Raw genomic sequence first — 17,189 nt, 5'->3', positions numbered from 1 at the left:
TTTTTGTGTTTTTAGTGAGATAGCGTTTCACCATGTTGGCCAGGCTGGTCTCGAACTCCTGACCTCAGGTGATGCATCCACCTTGGCCTCCCAAAGTGCTGGGATTACAGGTGTAAGCCAATGTGCCTGGCCGAATTTTCTAACTAGTTTTTAAAGATAACAACTAATGAGTAACTGGAGATTATAAATATATTTTTTAATCTAAAAATGCAGCATCTCTCAATGAATTAACAAGAACTGACATCAGAAAAGATGGAAATTTACTAGCCGAATTTCAAAATGAATTGGAATATAATTGGTGAATAGGACTGAGAAATGAGTATTATGATTTTGTAAGCACAACTCACATCTTCTAAACATATATCCTTTCCAATTATGATAATCATTAAAACCAAGTACCAAAATATACAGAACTTAGAATCAGACCTCTGAATTTCCATATTACTAGTTGTTAAAGTAAAATTTTAATAAATAAAGAATATTATTCAATCATACTGCTTTCACCAAAAGTAAAATTACTATATACAGTTTTCTATACTTTTTGTAAGTAAAATGAAAGTATTTAAAAATTTATTTCTCACATTTTTTTTCTATTTTTACTTATGTTTATAATGTACATAATAGACTAGCAATGTAGTAAATTCATTTATCATTTTAAAATAAAGACAAGCATTAGTGGTAATTTACTATATTACTTTTTGATGCCTAAAGTAATAATTTCTAAACTTCAGAGATTACTACTTTAGGCATTAAGAAACATTAGAAAAATTTTAAATGCAAAGGAGTAAAATAAATCAGATTTGAATTTTAGAAACATAATCCTGAGGATAATGGGCAAGGATAACATATTTTAAGGTTGAAGTAATTTTTTTTTTTAACTGAGTATCGCTCTATCGCTTAGGCAGTGGCACAATCTCAGCTCACTGCAACCTCCGCCTCCTGGGTTCAAGCAGTTCCCCTGTCTTGGCCTCCCAAGTGTGCCTACTTGGGAGGCTGGGTAGGGATTACAGGCACCCGCCACCATGCCCAAAGTAATTTTTTTTTTTTTTTGGAGATGGAGTCTTACTCTGTCGCCAGGCTGGAGTGCAGTGGAGCGATCTCGCCTCACTGCAACCTCCGCCTCCCGGGTTCAAGCGATTCTCCTGCCTCAGCCTCCCAAGTAGCTGGGACTACAGGCCCGTACCACTATGCCCAGCTAATTTTTGTATTTTTAGTGAAGACAAGGTTTCACCATGTTAGCCAGGATGGTCTCAATCTCATGATTTGCCCACCTCCGCTTCCCAAAGTGCTAGGATTATAGGCGTGAGCCACCACGCCCCGCCCAAAAGTAATTTTTTAAAAAAATCCTTGTTACTTCATTAATAGCAGAGAGCACCCTATAAACTCCTTCTGTCTTTGGATCCTTTCACAGGGCACATATGTGTGTGGTGTGTGTGTGTGTGTATTTAAGATATATTTTAACGAGGCTTTCTGCAAAGCAAGGTTTCTTTTCTTTTTTTCTCCCCCCCTTAGACAGTCTTGCTCTGTTGCCCAGGCTGGAATGTAGTGGCATGACTATAGCTCACTGCAGCCTTAAACTCCTAGGCTCAAACAATCCTCCCGCCCCAGCCTCCCAAGTAGGCACACATCACTGTGCCTGGCTAATATTTTATTTATTTATTTATTTTTTGTAGAGACAGGGTCTCACTAAGGACCTCTTATTCTATGGTCTAAACCAGAAGGCAATAAAGGTCAAAGAAGTGGGAAGACAGAGCCAAAGAAGTGGGAAGACAATGGGAATTTACAGCAATATTGGGCCCTATAACCACTAACATGCGTATTATTTACCTGTACACTAAAAGGCTAGAAAAAATGGAATACTTCTATTTTGTGACTTTCACATTTATAATTTTTTAAAGTTATACAAATTACTTTAAAAAAAATTTGGACCAGGTATGGTGGCTCACACCTGTAATCCCAACACTTTGGGAGGCCAAGGCAGGAAGACCTCTTGAGGCCAGGAGTTCAAAACCAGCCTGCTCAACATAGCAAGACCCCATCTTCTCTAAAAGTAACATAAAAGAATTAGGCAGGTGTGGTGGCGCATGTTATAATCCCAGCACTCTGGGAGACTAAGGCAGAGGATTGCTTGAGCCCAAGAATTCAAGGCTGCAGTGAACTATGATTGCACCACTGCACTCCCGCCTGGGCAATACAGTGAGACCCTGTCTTAAAAATAATAATAATAATAATTTGAATAGTATGGCAGTATGCAAAATGAAAACTCAAAGTTCACTTCCCTATTGCCTTACCACTCCACTGAATCCACTCTCCATGGTAGTCACTGTTAACAGTTTATTTCCTTCCAGGTCTTGTTCTATGCAGATATACTTTGATGTGTATATATATACACATATATATGCATATGTGTACATTTATGCAGTTTTTGTATTACTTTACAAAATATAGGCTCATATTCATATTGCTCTGAAACTTGCTTCTTTTACTTAATAATGTATTATAGCCATTCTTTTAGGAAAGTCAACATGGATATAGCTCCTTTTTGCAGAGCTGCAATTAATGCTATCATATTGACATAACACAGGTTACTAAACCATTCCTTTATTGATGGTCATTAGCAGTGTCTCTAATGTTTAACTTTTATGACAAGACAGCAATGAACATTCTTGTACACTTTTTTGAGTAGAGTTTGGGGTGCAGGAGGAGGTACATTTAAAATGCTGACAGATACTGCAGCATGGCTATACTAAATTCTACTAAACAATAAGGTTCCACCATTTATTCTAACATTCTTTTCCCATTAAATCATTTGATAGATTCCTAGATTCAGGAAATGACCTCAGAAAACAAACCCCTCAATTTGTGTATGAGAAAACAAAGGTTCCGAGAGGTTAACGTTATGGACCAAAGACCTCGGAGCCCCTGAAGAGATAACACACCCATGTGCTAGCAGGGGTTCAGTGATAGAGGGGTTACTATTAAAATCCAGGAATGCAATATGGGTTAACTGACTTCAAATGTAATATGTGTTCTATGAGAGATACTAACAAGTAGGAAAGGGCACTAATGGTCACCTCCTTTTCCTTGCCTAACCTCAATAAGAAAAGAAAAAGGCAGTAAATTACTAAAAGATACAATAGTAAGAGGGTACAGAGAGGGAGTATTCACAAACTAGGTGGGTAACGGGCACCCAGAGCTGAAAGTGTCATAAGTTCAGCTGCATGAAGCAAGCAAGTGTGGTGGTAAAGACTTTGACATGGGATGACCTTAGCAAAAACCTTCCACAGCCTCAGTGGGTTGTATGAAAAGTTTCTTGGTTCTAAATATCTCCATGTGGCATCCAAAATGAATGCCAGTACTGAAACCAAATTCTGAAGAGAAATATCAGAAAAGAACTAACATCCCACAATGAAGAAACATCTTCAAAGAAGATGTTGTTATAAAAATACCACAAAAGTACTTTCCAACAAATTCCAGACCTAAAAGTAAGGCTTTAAAATGAGGCTCCAAGTACAGAAGTCTTGAATCCTTTGCTCTATGCCTGAAGAGGCCCATTTAAAGGAAGGCACTTCTAATTAGATAACAGTCTTTACTTGACCAGACCTATGGCGTATAGCAATGAGAAGATGGGCGCCGTAGCTTTTGAAGTTAGAATGGTCTAGAACAGGGGTCAGCAAACTTTTTCTGTAAAAGGCTGACAGTAACTAGTTTTGACTTTGCAGGTCATATGGTCTTGGTTGCAACTCATCAACTGGGCTGTTGTAGTGCAAAAAACAGCATAAGCAACATAGAAAATGAGTAAGTATGGTCATGTTCCAATGCAACTTTATGGTCGCAGAAATCTGAATTTCATATAATTTTCATAAAATATTCTTGTTTTAATTTTTTCTAACCATTCAAAAATGTAAAAACCATTCTTAGCTCATGGGTTGTATATAAACAGGTAGTGGGCTAGATTTAGCCTGTGGGCCATAATTTGCCAACTGTGGTACAGAAGCACTTATTCCCAACTGAACTGAACTTGAATGTTCATGGAAAGATGAAAACATCTAAGCCTATCCCCTAGGAAAGTTAAGGCAAAAAGGGAGAAATATGTTCTTAAAGGGTTTCAGGTGCTTACCTTAAATCTCTTCTCTTACTGAACTCCTCTGGTGGAATTGTCCATGGCAGGCCTTGAGGAAGACATTCTAGAACTTCTGAAGAGAAATCAGAGAAATCCACGCCATACTCTGTTAGTATTCCTTCTGTTTCAGGCTCAATTTCACCAGCCTGCCCAAGACTCTTAGCCAGCTGCCTGTGGATAGAACAGAAAGGGAACAACTGGGTTAGCGAACAAATGGAATATAGGCACCTGTCTCCTCTCTAAAAGTAAGGTAGTAGGAAAGTTTAAAATCTCCTGCCCTTCCACCAGTAGAAACACGATCATCTGCAAATGAGGGATAAGGGGAAAGCAGAAGAGATAGTAGTGCTCTTGTCCTGTTAAATCTGTAACTACAGTGTAATTTTACCTTTTTTTATTTGGCATTCTGACTTGAGAAACAGAACCAGAGGGATTTTCTTAGGACCCCTCCAACTGTTCTTCACAGAGAAGTCAAAATTGATATTATGATCAACCCAGGGTGCTGTTAAATTTATTAGTTTCAGAGTGCCTGTACCTTAAGTCATGCTTACTAGATTAGTTCTGATGTTCCTATTTCACAACTCCATGAGTTTTTATCTTTAAAATTTTAAAATATTTTATCTAAACACAAAAGTAATACATGTTCATTGCAGAGAAGTTAGAAAACACAAAATCCACTGAGAAGAAAATTAAAATTATCTGTAAACCAGTCACCCATTGACATTTTAGGGCACTGGCCCATTAAAAATAAAATTGCATTTAACAGGACAATGCTCACATTATGCACAGGGTTCCACCTTTCAGATGGCAGATCTCACTCCTTATCAAATTGACAGCTCTCTATTCTCATAAGTATTGTCATGCCACATCACAAGTCTAAAGTTGTGCGTTGAATACAGGCAGCCAACAGGAAATGTGTTATGGGCCTTGGCTGCCTTTGTAAAGGGTATTGCGGAGACCAAAAATGGCCACCTCCTCTGTTGTATAAGCCTACTTATCTACCAGGGTGATCCAAGAGTCCGCCCTCAACTCTTCCTGCAAGAAATTTAGCTCTGGCATCAGGACATTCTCCGGGGCTATTCGATTTCTATGAAAAAGGTTCTGCTTCCTAAGTAAGTGTAGATGCTTGGCTGCTGGAGTTCTTATGTGCACAGTGGTAAAGAGGAATAGGGGAGGTGGCTGCCTCATAAGCAGAACAAATTCCAATCTTCAGGCTTGCTACTGGAATGCAGCAGTGATGGCAGCAGGGCTGGCCCCATTTCTCACACTAGTCAAGAGAGACCAGCCCAGTCTACCTGTGCACCTGCCCACCAGCCTATGATCTCGGCAGCCTGCAGACTGACCTGTGGGCTCCTACCATATAATGTGGGCTCAGAAGAGTACTTTCTCCACAAATCGGTGGTCTCTCCCATAAAATACATCAAAAAGCCAGACAGCAAAAATATGAGAGAAAAATTAACAGAAAGCGATCTGGAAAATCCCCAAATATGTGGAAATCTAACAACCTATAGGTTAAAGAAGAAATAAAAAAAGAATTAAAAAATATTTTGGACCAAGCATAGTAGCTCACGCCTGTAATCCTAGCACTTTGGGAGGCCGAGGCAGGCAGATCACAAGGTCAGAAGATCGAGACCATCTTGGCCAACATGGTGAAACCTTGTCTCTATGAAAAATACAAAAATTAGCTGGGCGTGGTGATGCCTGCCTGTAATTCCAGCTACTTGGGAAGCTGAGGCAGGAGAATCCCTTGAATCAGAGAGTCGGAGGTTGAGGTGAGCCGAGATCATGCCAGTGCACTCCAGCCTGGTGAAAGAGTGAGACTCTGTCTCAAAAAATATATATATATTTTTTGAACTGGGGTCAGGTATGGTGGCTCACACCTGTAATCCTATCACTTTGGGAGGCCAAGGCGGGTGGATCACTTGAGGCTAGGAGTTTGAGACTAGCCTGGCTAGGAGTTTGAGACCCGTTTCTACTAAAAGTACAAAAAAGTAGCTGGGTGTGGTGGCACACACCTGTAATTCCAGAGACTCAGGTGGCTGAGGCATAAGAATCACTTAAACCCAGGAAACGGAGGCTGCAGCGAGCCGAGATGGCAGCACTGCACCGCAGGCTGGGCAATGGAGCTGGATGCTATATCAAAAAAGAAAGGAAAGGAAGGAATGGAGGGAGGGAGGAAGGGAATTTTGAACTGAATGAAAACAAAACATGTCAGCATTTGTGAGACATAGCTAAAACACTGTGTGGAGGGTAATTTATAGCATTAAATGCTCACATAGGAAAGGAAGAAAAGTGTCAAATCAGTGATCTAAGCTTCTACCTTAGAAAACTGAAGAGGAAATTAGATTCTAGGTAAGGAGAAGAAAAGAAATAATGAAGAAACAAGAATCAATGAATAGAAAATGAACAAATAGGCTGGGCACGGTGGCTCATGCCTGTAATTCCAGCACCTTGGGAGGCCAAGGCGGGTAGATCACGAGGTCAAGAGATTGAGACCATCCTGGTCAACATGATGAAACCCCATCTCTACTAAAATTACAAAAATTAGCTGAGCATGGTGGTGCATGCCTGTAGTCCCAGCTACTCTGGAGGCTGGGAGAACCACTTGAACCCGGGAGGCAGAGGTTGCAGTGAGCCAAGATCACACCACTGCACTCCAGCCTGGGCAAAAGAATGAGAGTCTGTCTCAAAAAAAAGAAAGAAAGAAAGAAAAGAAAATGAATGAATAATGAAAACAAATCAATAAAACCAAAAACTAATTCTATTTTTCATACAGGGTCTCACTCTGTCACCCAGGAAGAAGTGCAGTGGCATGATCATGGCTCACTGCAGTCTCAACTTCCCAGGCTCAAGTGATACTCCCACCTCAGCCTCCTGAGTAGCTGAGGCCCATCTAATTTTCGTATTTTTTGTAGAGAGAGGATTTTGCCACATCGCCCAGGCTAGTCTCAAACTCCTGAGCTCAAGTCATCTGTCCACTTCGGTCTCCCAAAGTGCTGGAATTACAGGTGTGAGCCACCACACCTGGCTCAAAAGCTAATTTTTTGAAAAGAGAAAAAGATAAACTTCTAGCCTGACTGATCAAGAAAAACAGGGAGAGAAAAACACAAATTACCAATATCAAGAATGAGAGAGGAAACACCATTTTACATCCCACAAGCATTAAAAAGATAAGGGAATAATGAATGACTTTAAGACAATAAATTCAACATCTTGGATGAAGTGAGCAAATTCCTTGAAAGATGCAAACTGCGTAGGATAATTAAAATAAATTGATACCTGAATATTCCTGTTTAACATATCTATTATTTATTATATCTAATGTACTATTAAAGAAACTGAATTCACAGTTTGAAACCTTCCCACATAGAAAACTCCAGACCCAGATGGCTTCACTGGTGAATTCTACCAAGTATTTAAGAAAGAATTATTGCCAATTCTACATAAACTCTTCTAGAATATAGAGGTGGATGGAATAGTTTCCAACTAGTTTAATGAAGACAGCATTACCTTGATATCAAAACCAAAGGATTAATGAGATCAATACCTCTCATAAACAGACTTAAAATTCTTACAAAGGTATATCAAAGTTATTGAAAAAGAAAATTTAAAAATTCTTACAAGGTTATTAACAAACAGAAATCAGTAATATATAAGAAAGATGATACATCATGACCAAATAATGCAAGATTTGTCCAACACTGAAACATCAATCAATATATCATATTAACAAACAAAAAACAAACACATATAATCATCTCAGTAAATGAAGAAAAAGCATTTGACAAAATTTCAACATTCACTTAAGACAAAAGCCTTCAGGGCATGAGTAACAGGAACTTCTTCAACTTGGTTAAAAGCCTCTATGAGAATCCTAGCACTAATGTAAAACTTAGTGGTGAAAAGCAAAATGCTTTCCCTTGGAGCAGAAAGAAGACAGGGTGTTCATTTTCACCAATACTATTTAACATTGTACTGGAGGTACTAGTGAATGCCATAAAGCAAGAAAAAGAAGATGCATACAAATTGGAAGGGAAGAATTGCACGCTGCCTATAAGCAGGACAAAAGACTACAATTCCCATCATAGAAGTGACCAGATTCCTACTACACAATGCCTGGCCTCTCTTTATACAAGACCCCTCTCACTCTGTGACAACCGAAATCCAGTACATTGTATGTGACTTAAACTCTGCCTCAACTCAAGACTTTGAATGTGAAGACAGAAACACACAGGCAAAAGGCTGCTTAGGATTCACTCACGACAGCTAGCATGGTTTCTCGTGATAGCAGCGGTGGCGGCAGCATCCAGTGAAAACGGTGTCCTGCAAGAGTAGTGGTAAGAGAATAACTGGCATTATAACCAAACTAATCCTGATAAAAGATGATGGCTGGGCTTCTTATTCTTGGCTTTCCAGAGTTGCCTTAGTTCACATCCCTTTTCAGGTCATTCAAGTCTTGTGCTCAGTGAGTTCTTCAACATCCTCTCAATAAATTCCTTTCCCAACCAGAGGTGGTTTTTCTTGCTTGTAACCAGCAACCCAGACAATTAAAGACTCAGGTCCCATTAATTTTCAAAAATGACAAAATTATTACCTGTGTTCACTAGAATGAAGTTCCAACTGAAGATATGGGGGACCTATTATCACAACCTTTGAAATTTGAAGGACACAGGAATTCAACACTGTGAGTACAAGATGAATACTTATAACAATGTTGTTTACCTTAAAAACAACTTTATTCTGGTGATGACAGGTAATAATTAGTCATTTTAAAAATTATTTTGTATTCTGAAAATTAATGGAACCTGAGTTAGTTCCAACCCATCTAACTCATTTACTGTTCTCACAGGTCCCTGAGGTTCTGTTTCCTACATTCGTCTCCTAATATCAACATCTTTAACAGTCTGTCTAGGTCCTTGTTTGTAAGCACAGAAGACCAATGCTGGCTGGAAAAGAAAAAAAGAAATTTACTGAAAGGATATCAAAGGGCTCACAGAAACAGTGAGAGGCTTGAAGAGCCAGAAAAAGGGGGAGAAACAAAGAATTACATGCTTCATCTCTAAATTCTTCATTCTAAATTCATTTCTAAGACTGAAACTCAGGGACTTAGTATGTCCATCAAAAAAGTATCTTGAATCTCTTGTAGCTGCCAGCCCAAGACGGAAAAAGCTTACTGAAAGGGTGATGAATCATTACACCACTGAATTTAAGGTCTCATTAAGTCACTTAGGTGAAACGTGGGACACTAATCAGAGAGAGTAAGATTCAGAGAACCCAAACACACACGATATAAAGGAGGATGCAGAAAGGTTTGAGTACCTTGAATGCCTAGTTCCAACTGACCCTCCATTGTCATGAGTCATAAATAGACATGATAGCATTAAATCCATTGTAAGGGATGGTCTCTGAAAAGACAGTATAGCAGAAACTTTCTCCCAATGGGCAGAACTTCAAGCCATATGTCCGTGGTCCACTTTAGCTGAGGAAGGACAACCTGATAGGCTGACAGGCACTGACTACAAGTTTAGCCAGATGGATAGAAACCTGAAAGAAGAAAGATTGGAGTACTGGTGACAAGGACATCTAGGGAAAAGACATGTGGATGAAATGGGCCCACTGAAATGAGTCCAGACAGGGTATAACTATTTGTGCTCCATGAGAGCGCACAGTGAAAGGCTTCCACTGTAGAGGCAAGATGGCCTGCCCATGCATGTCCCCATCACTGCAGTGCTTGTTCAAGGGACATAGGAACAAAGCACAAGGCAGCAGGAAATGCACTCCACAACATTCACTCCTCACTAATGCTGACCTGGATACCATCCTTGCAGGATGCTAGCTTGCCAGCAGCAGCAATCAACTCTGAGCACCTGACACGGAACCATGCCAGGAGGACCCCCCACTACTTCACATCAGATCGCATCCACTGAGCTCTTCCAGGATGGGAAAGGCAGTAATTCCTCCACTAAAAGAGACGCTTACTGTAGGTTTGCTATCTGCATTTCTTCTACCTATATTGCTATGTAAACACCACAATCCTCAGATTTATGAAATATCTTTTAAGCTATTATCTCACTCAACATTGCTTGTAATTCAGGATTTCACCTTTTGGAAGAAGCAAAGCGCACACATTTCACTGACTGGAATAATGTAATGATCTGACTACTAAGCTGTTGGACTAACCAGGAGGCATCAGTTGTGAGGGGGAGTACCATCCTCCAGGATGCATTGGTGCTCTGACTTAGCATCCTACAGGCAGTGTACACGGTTTGAGAAGAAAGAATGCAAGGGAGGAGTCAGGCCTTTCAACATCACACTTAAGACCCACACACAAAATATTTAGTTCTGCCTTCATAATGCTCATCTCTGTAGTTGAAAGGTTTTAGTACCTCTGGGGACACAATTATGATTCCTCTGAACTGGAATCTGAGACTACAAGAACCCTGACTGATATTAAAAGGCATAAAATATGCTATGTACTTTCCTTCTAAAAAAAATTTATGTTTAACTCAAGCCAACTGAGAGGTTACTCAGAATTAATAATTCAAGAATGGCAATAATAATATAAAGAAGTTAATCATACATTATTTTGAGGCATATGAAATTGCCAATATTTGACTATTTATTAACATATAAAACACAATTTCTTCTGATTCTACCTAATAGTATTAAAAGTTACATAAAATAACTAACCATCCATTAATTAGATAGCATACATGGCTTCTGGGAGAAGTATAAACAATGAGATATATCACATACAGTTTATTAGAGAACTACACTAATAAAAAAAGAAACAAATTCTTCTGTGTGGTGGGAGTCTCAGTGTTTGCAAGGCAGACCTAGAACACAGTGACCATACTATTCTTGTGTTGAAATTAAGAGTGGGTGAAGTTGGAATGCTATCCTCCAGGACACAATATGGCCCAAAACAATTATCTTACGCCTAAAATAGAAAAGGGGCTAAAAACTTAGACAAAAAGCATTTTATAATGTCCAGTTTCTGAAACATAATACTAAAGTCCAGGAAGAACGCATTATTTAAAGATTTCAGGGAGGGGAGGTAGAAGGAACCATTCAAACATTCTATTAAAAAAAAAAAAAAACCACATTTAAAAAAGAAAAAAGGGAGCAAGAAAAAGAAATGGCAGAAGGACAAAACAATCTCTATAAGCATATAACCACAGAAATGACCAAAGATATTCTTAAGAACTCCCAAAAATATTCTCAAGAACTCCCAAAAATATAAGCTTTATAAAACAAGAGCTTGAAGCAAAGATGCAAGTGCATAAGGAATAAATAAGTCATGAAAGGAAACAAAAACTAGGTTTCTAGATCTCAGGAAATAAGTAGAAAAGAACAATAAAACCATCACAGAAAATGAAAGTCACACTGGAAGTACCTAATGAAGAACTGACACTATCTGAAAGCAACAAGGATCATAGAGTAAAATCTTGAGAAAACTGAGGAAAATGAAACTGGGCAAGTAGAGTTTAAAAAGAAAACAAAGACAACAGACAGATGTGAAAGGCAGACCAAGGAGTTCCAGGCATCCTTGAAATACAGAGCTACAGAGGAGGAATATAAAACATTTTCTAAGGTTCTTTGGAACAGAAAACATTTTTTTTTTTTTTTTTTTTTTTTTTGAGACAGTCTCACACTGTCGCTCAGGCTGGAGTGCAGTGGCGCGATCTCGGCTCATTGCAAACTCTGTCTCCCAGGTTCACACCATTCTCCTGCTCCAGCCTCCTGAGTAGCTGGGACTACAGGTGCCTGCCACAACGCCCGGCTAATTTTTTGTATTTTTAGTAGAGATGGGGTTTCACCATGTTAGACAAGATGGTCTTGATCTCCTGACCTCGTGATCCGCCCACCTCGGCCTCCCAAAGTGCTGGGATTACAGGCGTGAGCCACCACGCCCAGCCAGAAAACATTTTCTGTTCTTCAACTCTAGCTCCTTCCTTCAGCATAACTGAAAGAAGGAGCTTCAGCATAACTGAAGGAAGGAGCTAGAGATGAGGAAAAGAAAACATTTTCCTAGGTCATTAAGAAAACCTTTCAGAAATAAAGAAAATTTAGGTTTAGGTTTACAGAAAGGGTAAGTCCTAGGAAAGAAAATTACAGAAAATCATCAATGAAATATATTCTAGTGGAGTTACTAGATTTCAAAGATAAAGATTTCTAAATACAAGAACTCAGGGAATATAGTTCTCATAAGCCCTTTCTGAAAAACTGCAAGGTGATGAACTGAGGTGTACCAAGAGATGGAGAAATTCCTCCACAAAGACTGGCACTGAGCACTAGATCCACGAATGGAGTGGTGGGAGGGTGAGGAGGAGGGAGGATAAAAGGAAGAAAGTGAAGTGATGGACCTGATATTAGTTGTTAAAACGGTCCTGTCATACCAGTTACTGGACCTTTAGAAAATTAAGGAGAAAAAAAAAACTTTTTGTCTTTTTTGGAGCTTTGTGTTCTGACAAAATTTTTTACCAGGTTATACTCTGAGTCCGAAGAGTCTCAATTTGTTTACTCAAATTACAACATGGCTCATAAAGACAAAATTATATTTTAGTTGTGGTTTCCAAATGTGATTAATGACTCCCAGTTCCTATTAGTAGTAATTAACATTTATTTTACAAGTTCCAGAGAACATTTCTCAAGTTCCTTATTTAAATAAATTTATTATGGATTTTCATTGGAGATCTATTTTACAGCAGCATAGACTGGACAGCTTATGGCAGATGAAAATCTAACAGATCAGCATGCTGAAAGAGCTCATGCTTTAGGAGCCTTAGATGCCCTAGAAAGAATCCTATCTTGGCCGGAAACAGTGGCTCATGCCTATAATCCCAGCACTTTGGGAGGCCAAGTGGGCGGATCACGAAGTCAAGAGATCGAGACTATCCTGGCCAACACGGTGACACCCCGTCTCTACTAAAAATACAAAAATTGCTGGGTGTGGTGATGCGTGCCTGTAATCCCAGCTACTTGGGAGGCTGAGGCAAGAGAATCACTTGAACCCAGGAAGCAGAGGTTGCGGTAAGCCGAGATCAAACCACTGCACTCCAGCCTGGCGACAGAGTGAGACTCTGTCAAAAGAAAAGAAGAGAGGGGAGAGGAAGAGGAAGGGGAAGGGGAAGGGGAAGGGGAAGGAAAGAAAAGAATCCTATCCTGTCTGCTTACTCATGAACTCTTCTGTCACCTTGAAAACCAGAATTCTTTGGTATGTAAATAAAGTCAAATTCTACTAGGGAACTGACTTTTACATTGTGTATTTGTCTTGCAGAAGGGTTTATTTTTATATTTTAAATTTAATTTCATTGTAAATTCTATTTAAAATGAATCATGAAAGTAACTTTCCCTTTTATGTAATATAGTTCAAATGTTACAACTTTCTAAGTAGTTTCTGTCTTCTACTTACTGTCTGAAAAGCTAACAGCTGCTTTAGGACAACTATGATTCAATGCTATGTCAAATTATCTGGTGATTCTCTTAAAAACCACATTTCATCCTATTCTGCATTAAGATATGTCCTTCAAAAATAACTTAGAAGCTCTCATAGCCAAGAGGAATCTAAAGAGACAAGACAACTAAATGTAATATGAGATCCTGGAACAGATAAAGGACATTAGATTTTTAAAAACAACAAAGTTTGAAGAAAGTATGGACTTCCATTAATAATGTATCAATATTGGTTAAGAGAAAAAACTAGTTTTGGAGGTGGGAGAGAAGGGGCACATGAGAACTGTACTATCTTGACAATTTTCTGTAAATCTAAATCTGTTCTGAAAAATAAAGTTTCTTTTTATGGCCAGACACGGCAGCTCACGCCTGTAATCCCAGAACTTTGGGAGGCTGAGGTGGGAAGATCGCTTGAGCCCAGGAGTTCGAGACCTGTTTGGGCAACACAGCAAGACCCTATTCCTATTAATTAATTAATTAATTAATTAAAATTAAGTTTATTTTAAAAACCGTGGAGCAGAAAAGGAGTAAAAGTAATTTAGATGTTGAGCAACAGATAAATGATAAACTAAACCATGTCATATTTTTCAATTTTTTATGTATTTCAGAAAAAGAATTTTGAAGATATATGTAGAGTATAATCTAACTATGTAAAAACATTTATGAAAATGCTGAAAGGGACAAATGGTGTTAATTATTTAAGAGAGAATTCTGAGCGATTTTTAAATCTATTTTCTAAGCTTCCTTTAATATCACAAAGTTGGAGGTTCTTTAGTTTAAAAATTATAGAAAAAATAATTATAACAAAAACTATAGTGCCCACTATTGGTCTGCTACCTAGCATTCACTTCTGTCTCCTCCTTCCTCACAGAAATCTAGTCTTTTTCATACAAGAAATACAGTTCACCTTCAACTCCACAGACAGATATTAAGTATTCTAATAAATTCAGTGTATGGCCTCCGCTGGTGACTGTAGTCAACAGCATTGGTGGCAGACAGGGTCTCCCTTTTTGTGTCATATGTCATCAAGAAAGCAGGTAGCCTAATCGTACTGGCAGCCATCTTCACAACCATAGAGAAACCACTACTGGATTGCTGAGGACAGCAAAAGGCAATCTGGTAACATCATCCAGTCACTGACTTTAGTGGGTCGGCAGCTGCACAACCTTTGAACTCCCACTTATGTGAGATAATATTTTCTCTTATTAAGTCACTCTGGGTCAGGCATTTTTATAATTTGCTGCTAAAAGCATCCTACTACAAAATATTTTAAAAGATCATCCATGAGAAGCAAACTTCCCTCTCCCTCCATTCACTCTGCAACAGAAAATGTAAAGCTCTTACTACCAAAAATAAAATCTTAGTACTGTTAGCATCACAGTTCTTGTAGAGGTATTCACTACACACTGACATGGAACTGCTGGGTTCTAGAGCATAAGAATACTATAAATGGCCCTTCCTTAAGCAACATAATTCTATCCTAAAGGTGCTCCCTTTATAATTTCCATGTTGAACTAGGCCCACAAAGCATACACCCAGATCATTTCATCTTCATGGAATATGGCAGCAAGGCCAGGAAGCCATCCCTGTCTCCTAGAGTGGATCTATCTCGTCAGTACTGTCCCTATCCTTTGGTTATATCCTCTTTCTTGCATGTGCCACTTTCTAGCTGTGTCATGGTGCTTTAGGTATGTCTCTTCCTTATCAATAGATGGGGGGGATCATCCATAAAAAGAATAAACATTTCTTTATTTCTGTATATCACTGAGACTTATATGCCTTTGGTGTCCAACACATGTTGGTGACTGAATATGTAAATAAACAAACTAATGCTTTGAACCTATTAGAGAGGCATACTATTCTTCCTTGAAATGCCAAAGCTAAGAAAACTGAGGACAGCAAAAACAAATAAAACCCAAAGATAAATACTTCAGTAAATTATCCAGTCCTACCATAATTAGCTGCCACATTAGCAAACTTACTAACACATCAAAAAATCAGGAATAAAAAAAAATGCCTGCTACTACTGCTTTTATTCAAAACTGAACTTTTATCAGTTACTGTGTAGAAAATACCTCCTCTCCAATTGTGAGTTGCCAATTCAAGATAAGAAAAATAAATAAAAGTCATACGGATTAGAATGGAAGAAATAAATCTCTCATTACTTACCAATGATATGATTATCTACATAGAAGAGCCAAAGTAAATTACATCCCAAGTACTGAAATGAATAAGGGGATACAGCAAGATGGCTGGATTGGATAATGTACAATATTTAACTGTAATTCTACATGCCAGCAGCAAAAAGAAAAGACAACTTCAAACATCTGTTCTTCAGAGGACACCATTAATAACATGAAAAGACAACTCATAAACTGGAGAGAAGATAATTTCCATATCAGTGACTGCTAAAAAGATTACTTTCTGGAATATATATTTTTAACTCCAAAAAAATCAAATGACAAACAGCCCAATTAAAAATGCGTAAAAGCACCAACGTATGCTAAAATGAATGGGTGAAATTAAGCAGAAACAGAATACTACACAGACTCAAAAATCTTTCTAAAAATATTGTATAATAATTACAAGGGAAAAAAGTAGTAAGTTAGGAATCATGGCAGATGCCTCCTTAACCGGGTGATCAAGGTGAACATCACCAGTATCATTTACTGACATTATGTGTCCCTGATAAGATGTGTATCACCTCTGCGGTATCTTTCCCAATAATGCCTAATCTCGATCTAATCACGAGAGAACATTAGACAAACACAAACTGAGAAACATTCTACAAAATCACTGGTCAGTACTCTTCAAAAGTTTCAAGTTCATGAAGGACAAGTAAAGAGTAAGAAATGTCACAAATTGGAGAGACTACAGAGACACAGCTAACTGTAATACGTGATTCTGGACCCAGATTCTAGAACCGAAAAAGAATGTTAGTGGAAATAATGATAAAATCTGAGTAAGACCTATATTTTAATGGTATCATATCAAGATTAATTGCTTACTTTTGGTAAGTATTCCATGGTCATGTAAGATGTTAACATAATGAGAAGATAGATAAAACATACACAGGAACTCTCTGCTCCATTTTTGCAATTTCTGTAATCAAAATTATCTAAATAAAAAATTAACTGTTAAAAAATGGGTAAAAACATGAAGACACTGTCTAGAAAAGGAAACATGACCATGAGTATGTAAAAATATGTTCAACTTCATCAGTAATTAGGGAAAAAATAATGAAAATCATAATGATTATCACTATTTTTACCCACCTGGCTGGCAAAAAAATGAGTCTAACAAGTGTTAATAAGAACGTGGAGCAATGGAACCGCGTACACACTGCTGGTACGACTAAAAAGGGGTACAATCACTTTGGGAATGGCTTGGCTAGAAAGTTGTAAAGTTAAACATGTACCTATGTATCATCCACTAATTTCATTCTTAAGTAGAATCTAGAAAAACCTCAGTTAATGAGCACTGGAATGTTTGCAGGAGCACAATTCTCTGTTCAACCCAAATGTACATTGCTAAATTATGGTATATTTCAGGAAATGGAAATATTATGGATTAAAATGAGTTAAATATATGAGTATATTTTAGAAACATGTTA

The 17,189-nt window shown here is 38.2% G+C and overlaps 1 protein-coding gene across 1 annotated transcript in view; it reads right to left on the bottom strand.

Annotated features, from left to right (window-relative positions):
- The window catches only part of DIS3L2 (DIS3 like 3'-5' exoribonuclease 2), a 389,257-nt gene that overhangs the window by 171,506 nt on the left and 200,562 nt on the right, over nucleotides 1-17,189 (bottom strand). The window contains exon 9 of the mRNA XM_011980219.1: nucleotides 4,121-4,294. Within this exon, the coding sequence (XP_011835609.1) occupies nucleotides 4,121-4,294 (174 nt within the window). The remainder of the gene's footprint in view (nucleotides 1-4,120; nucleotides 4,295-17,189) is intronic.

This window comes from Mandrillus leucophaeus, unplaced genomic scaffold (assembly GCF_000951045.1).
Source record: "Mandrillus leucophaeus isolate KB7577 unplaced genomic scaffold, Mleu.le_1.0 Scaffold21, whole genome shotgun sequence".
NCBI lineage: Eukaryota > Metazoa > Chordata > Mammalia > Primates > Cercopithecidae > Mandrillus > Mandrillus leucophaeus.
This window is presented reverse-complemented; position numbering and strand designations above follow the sequence as displayed.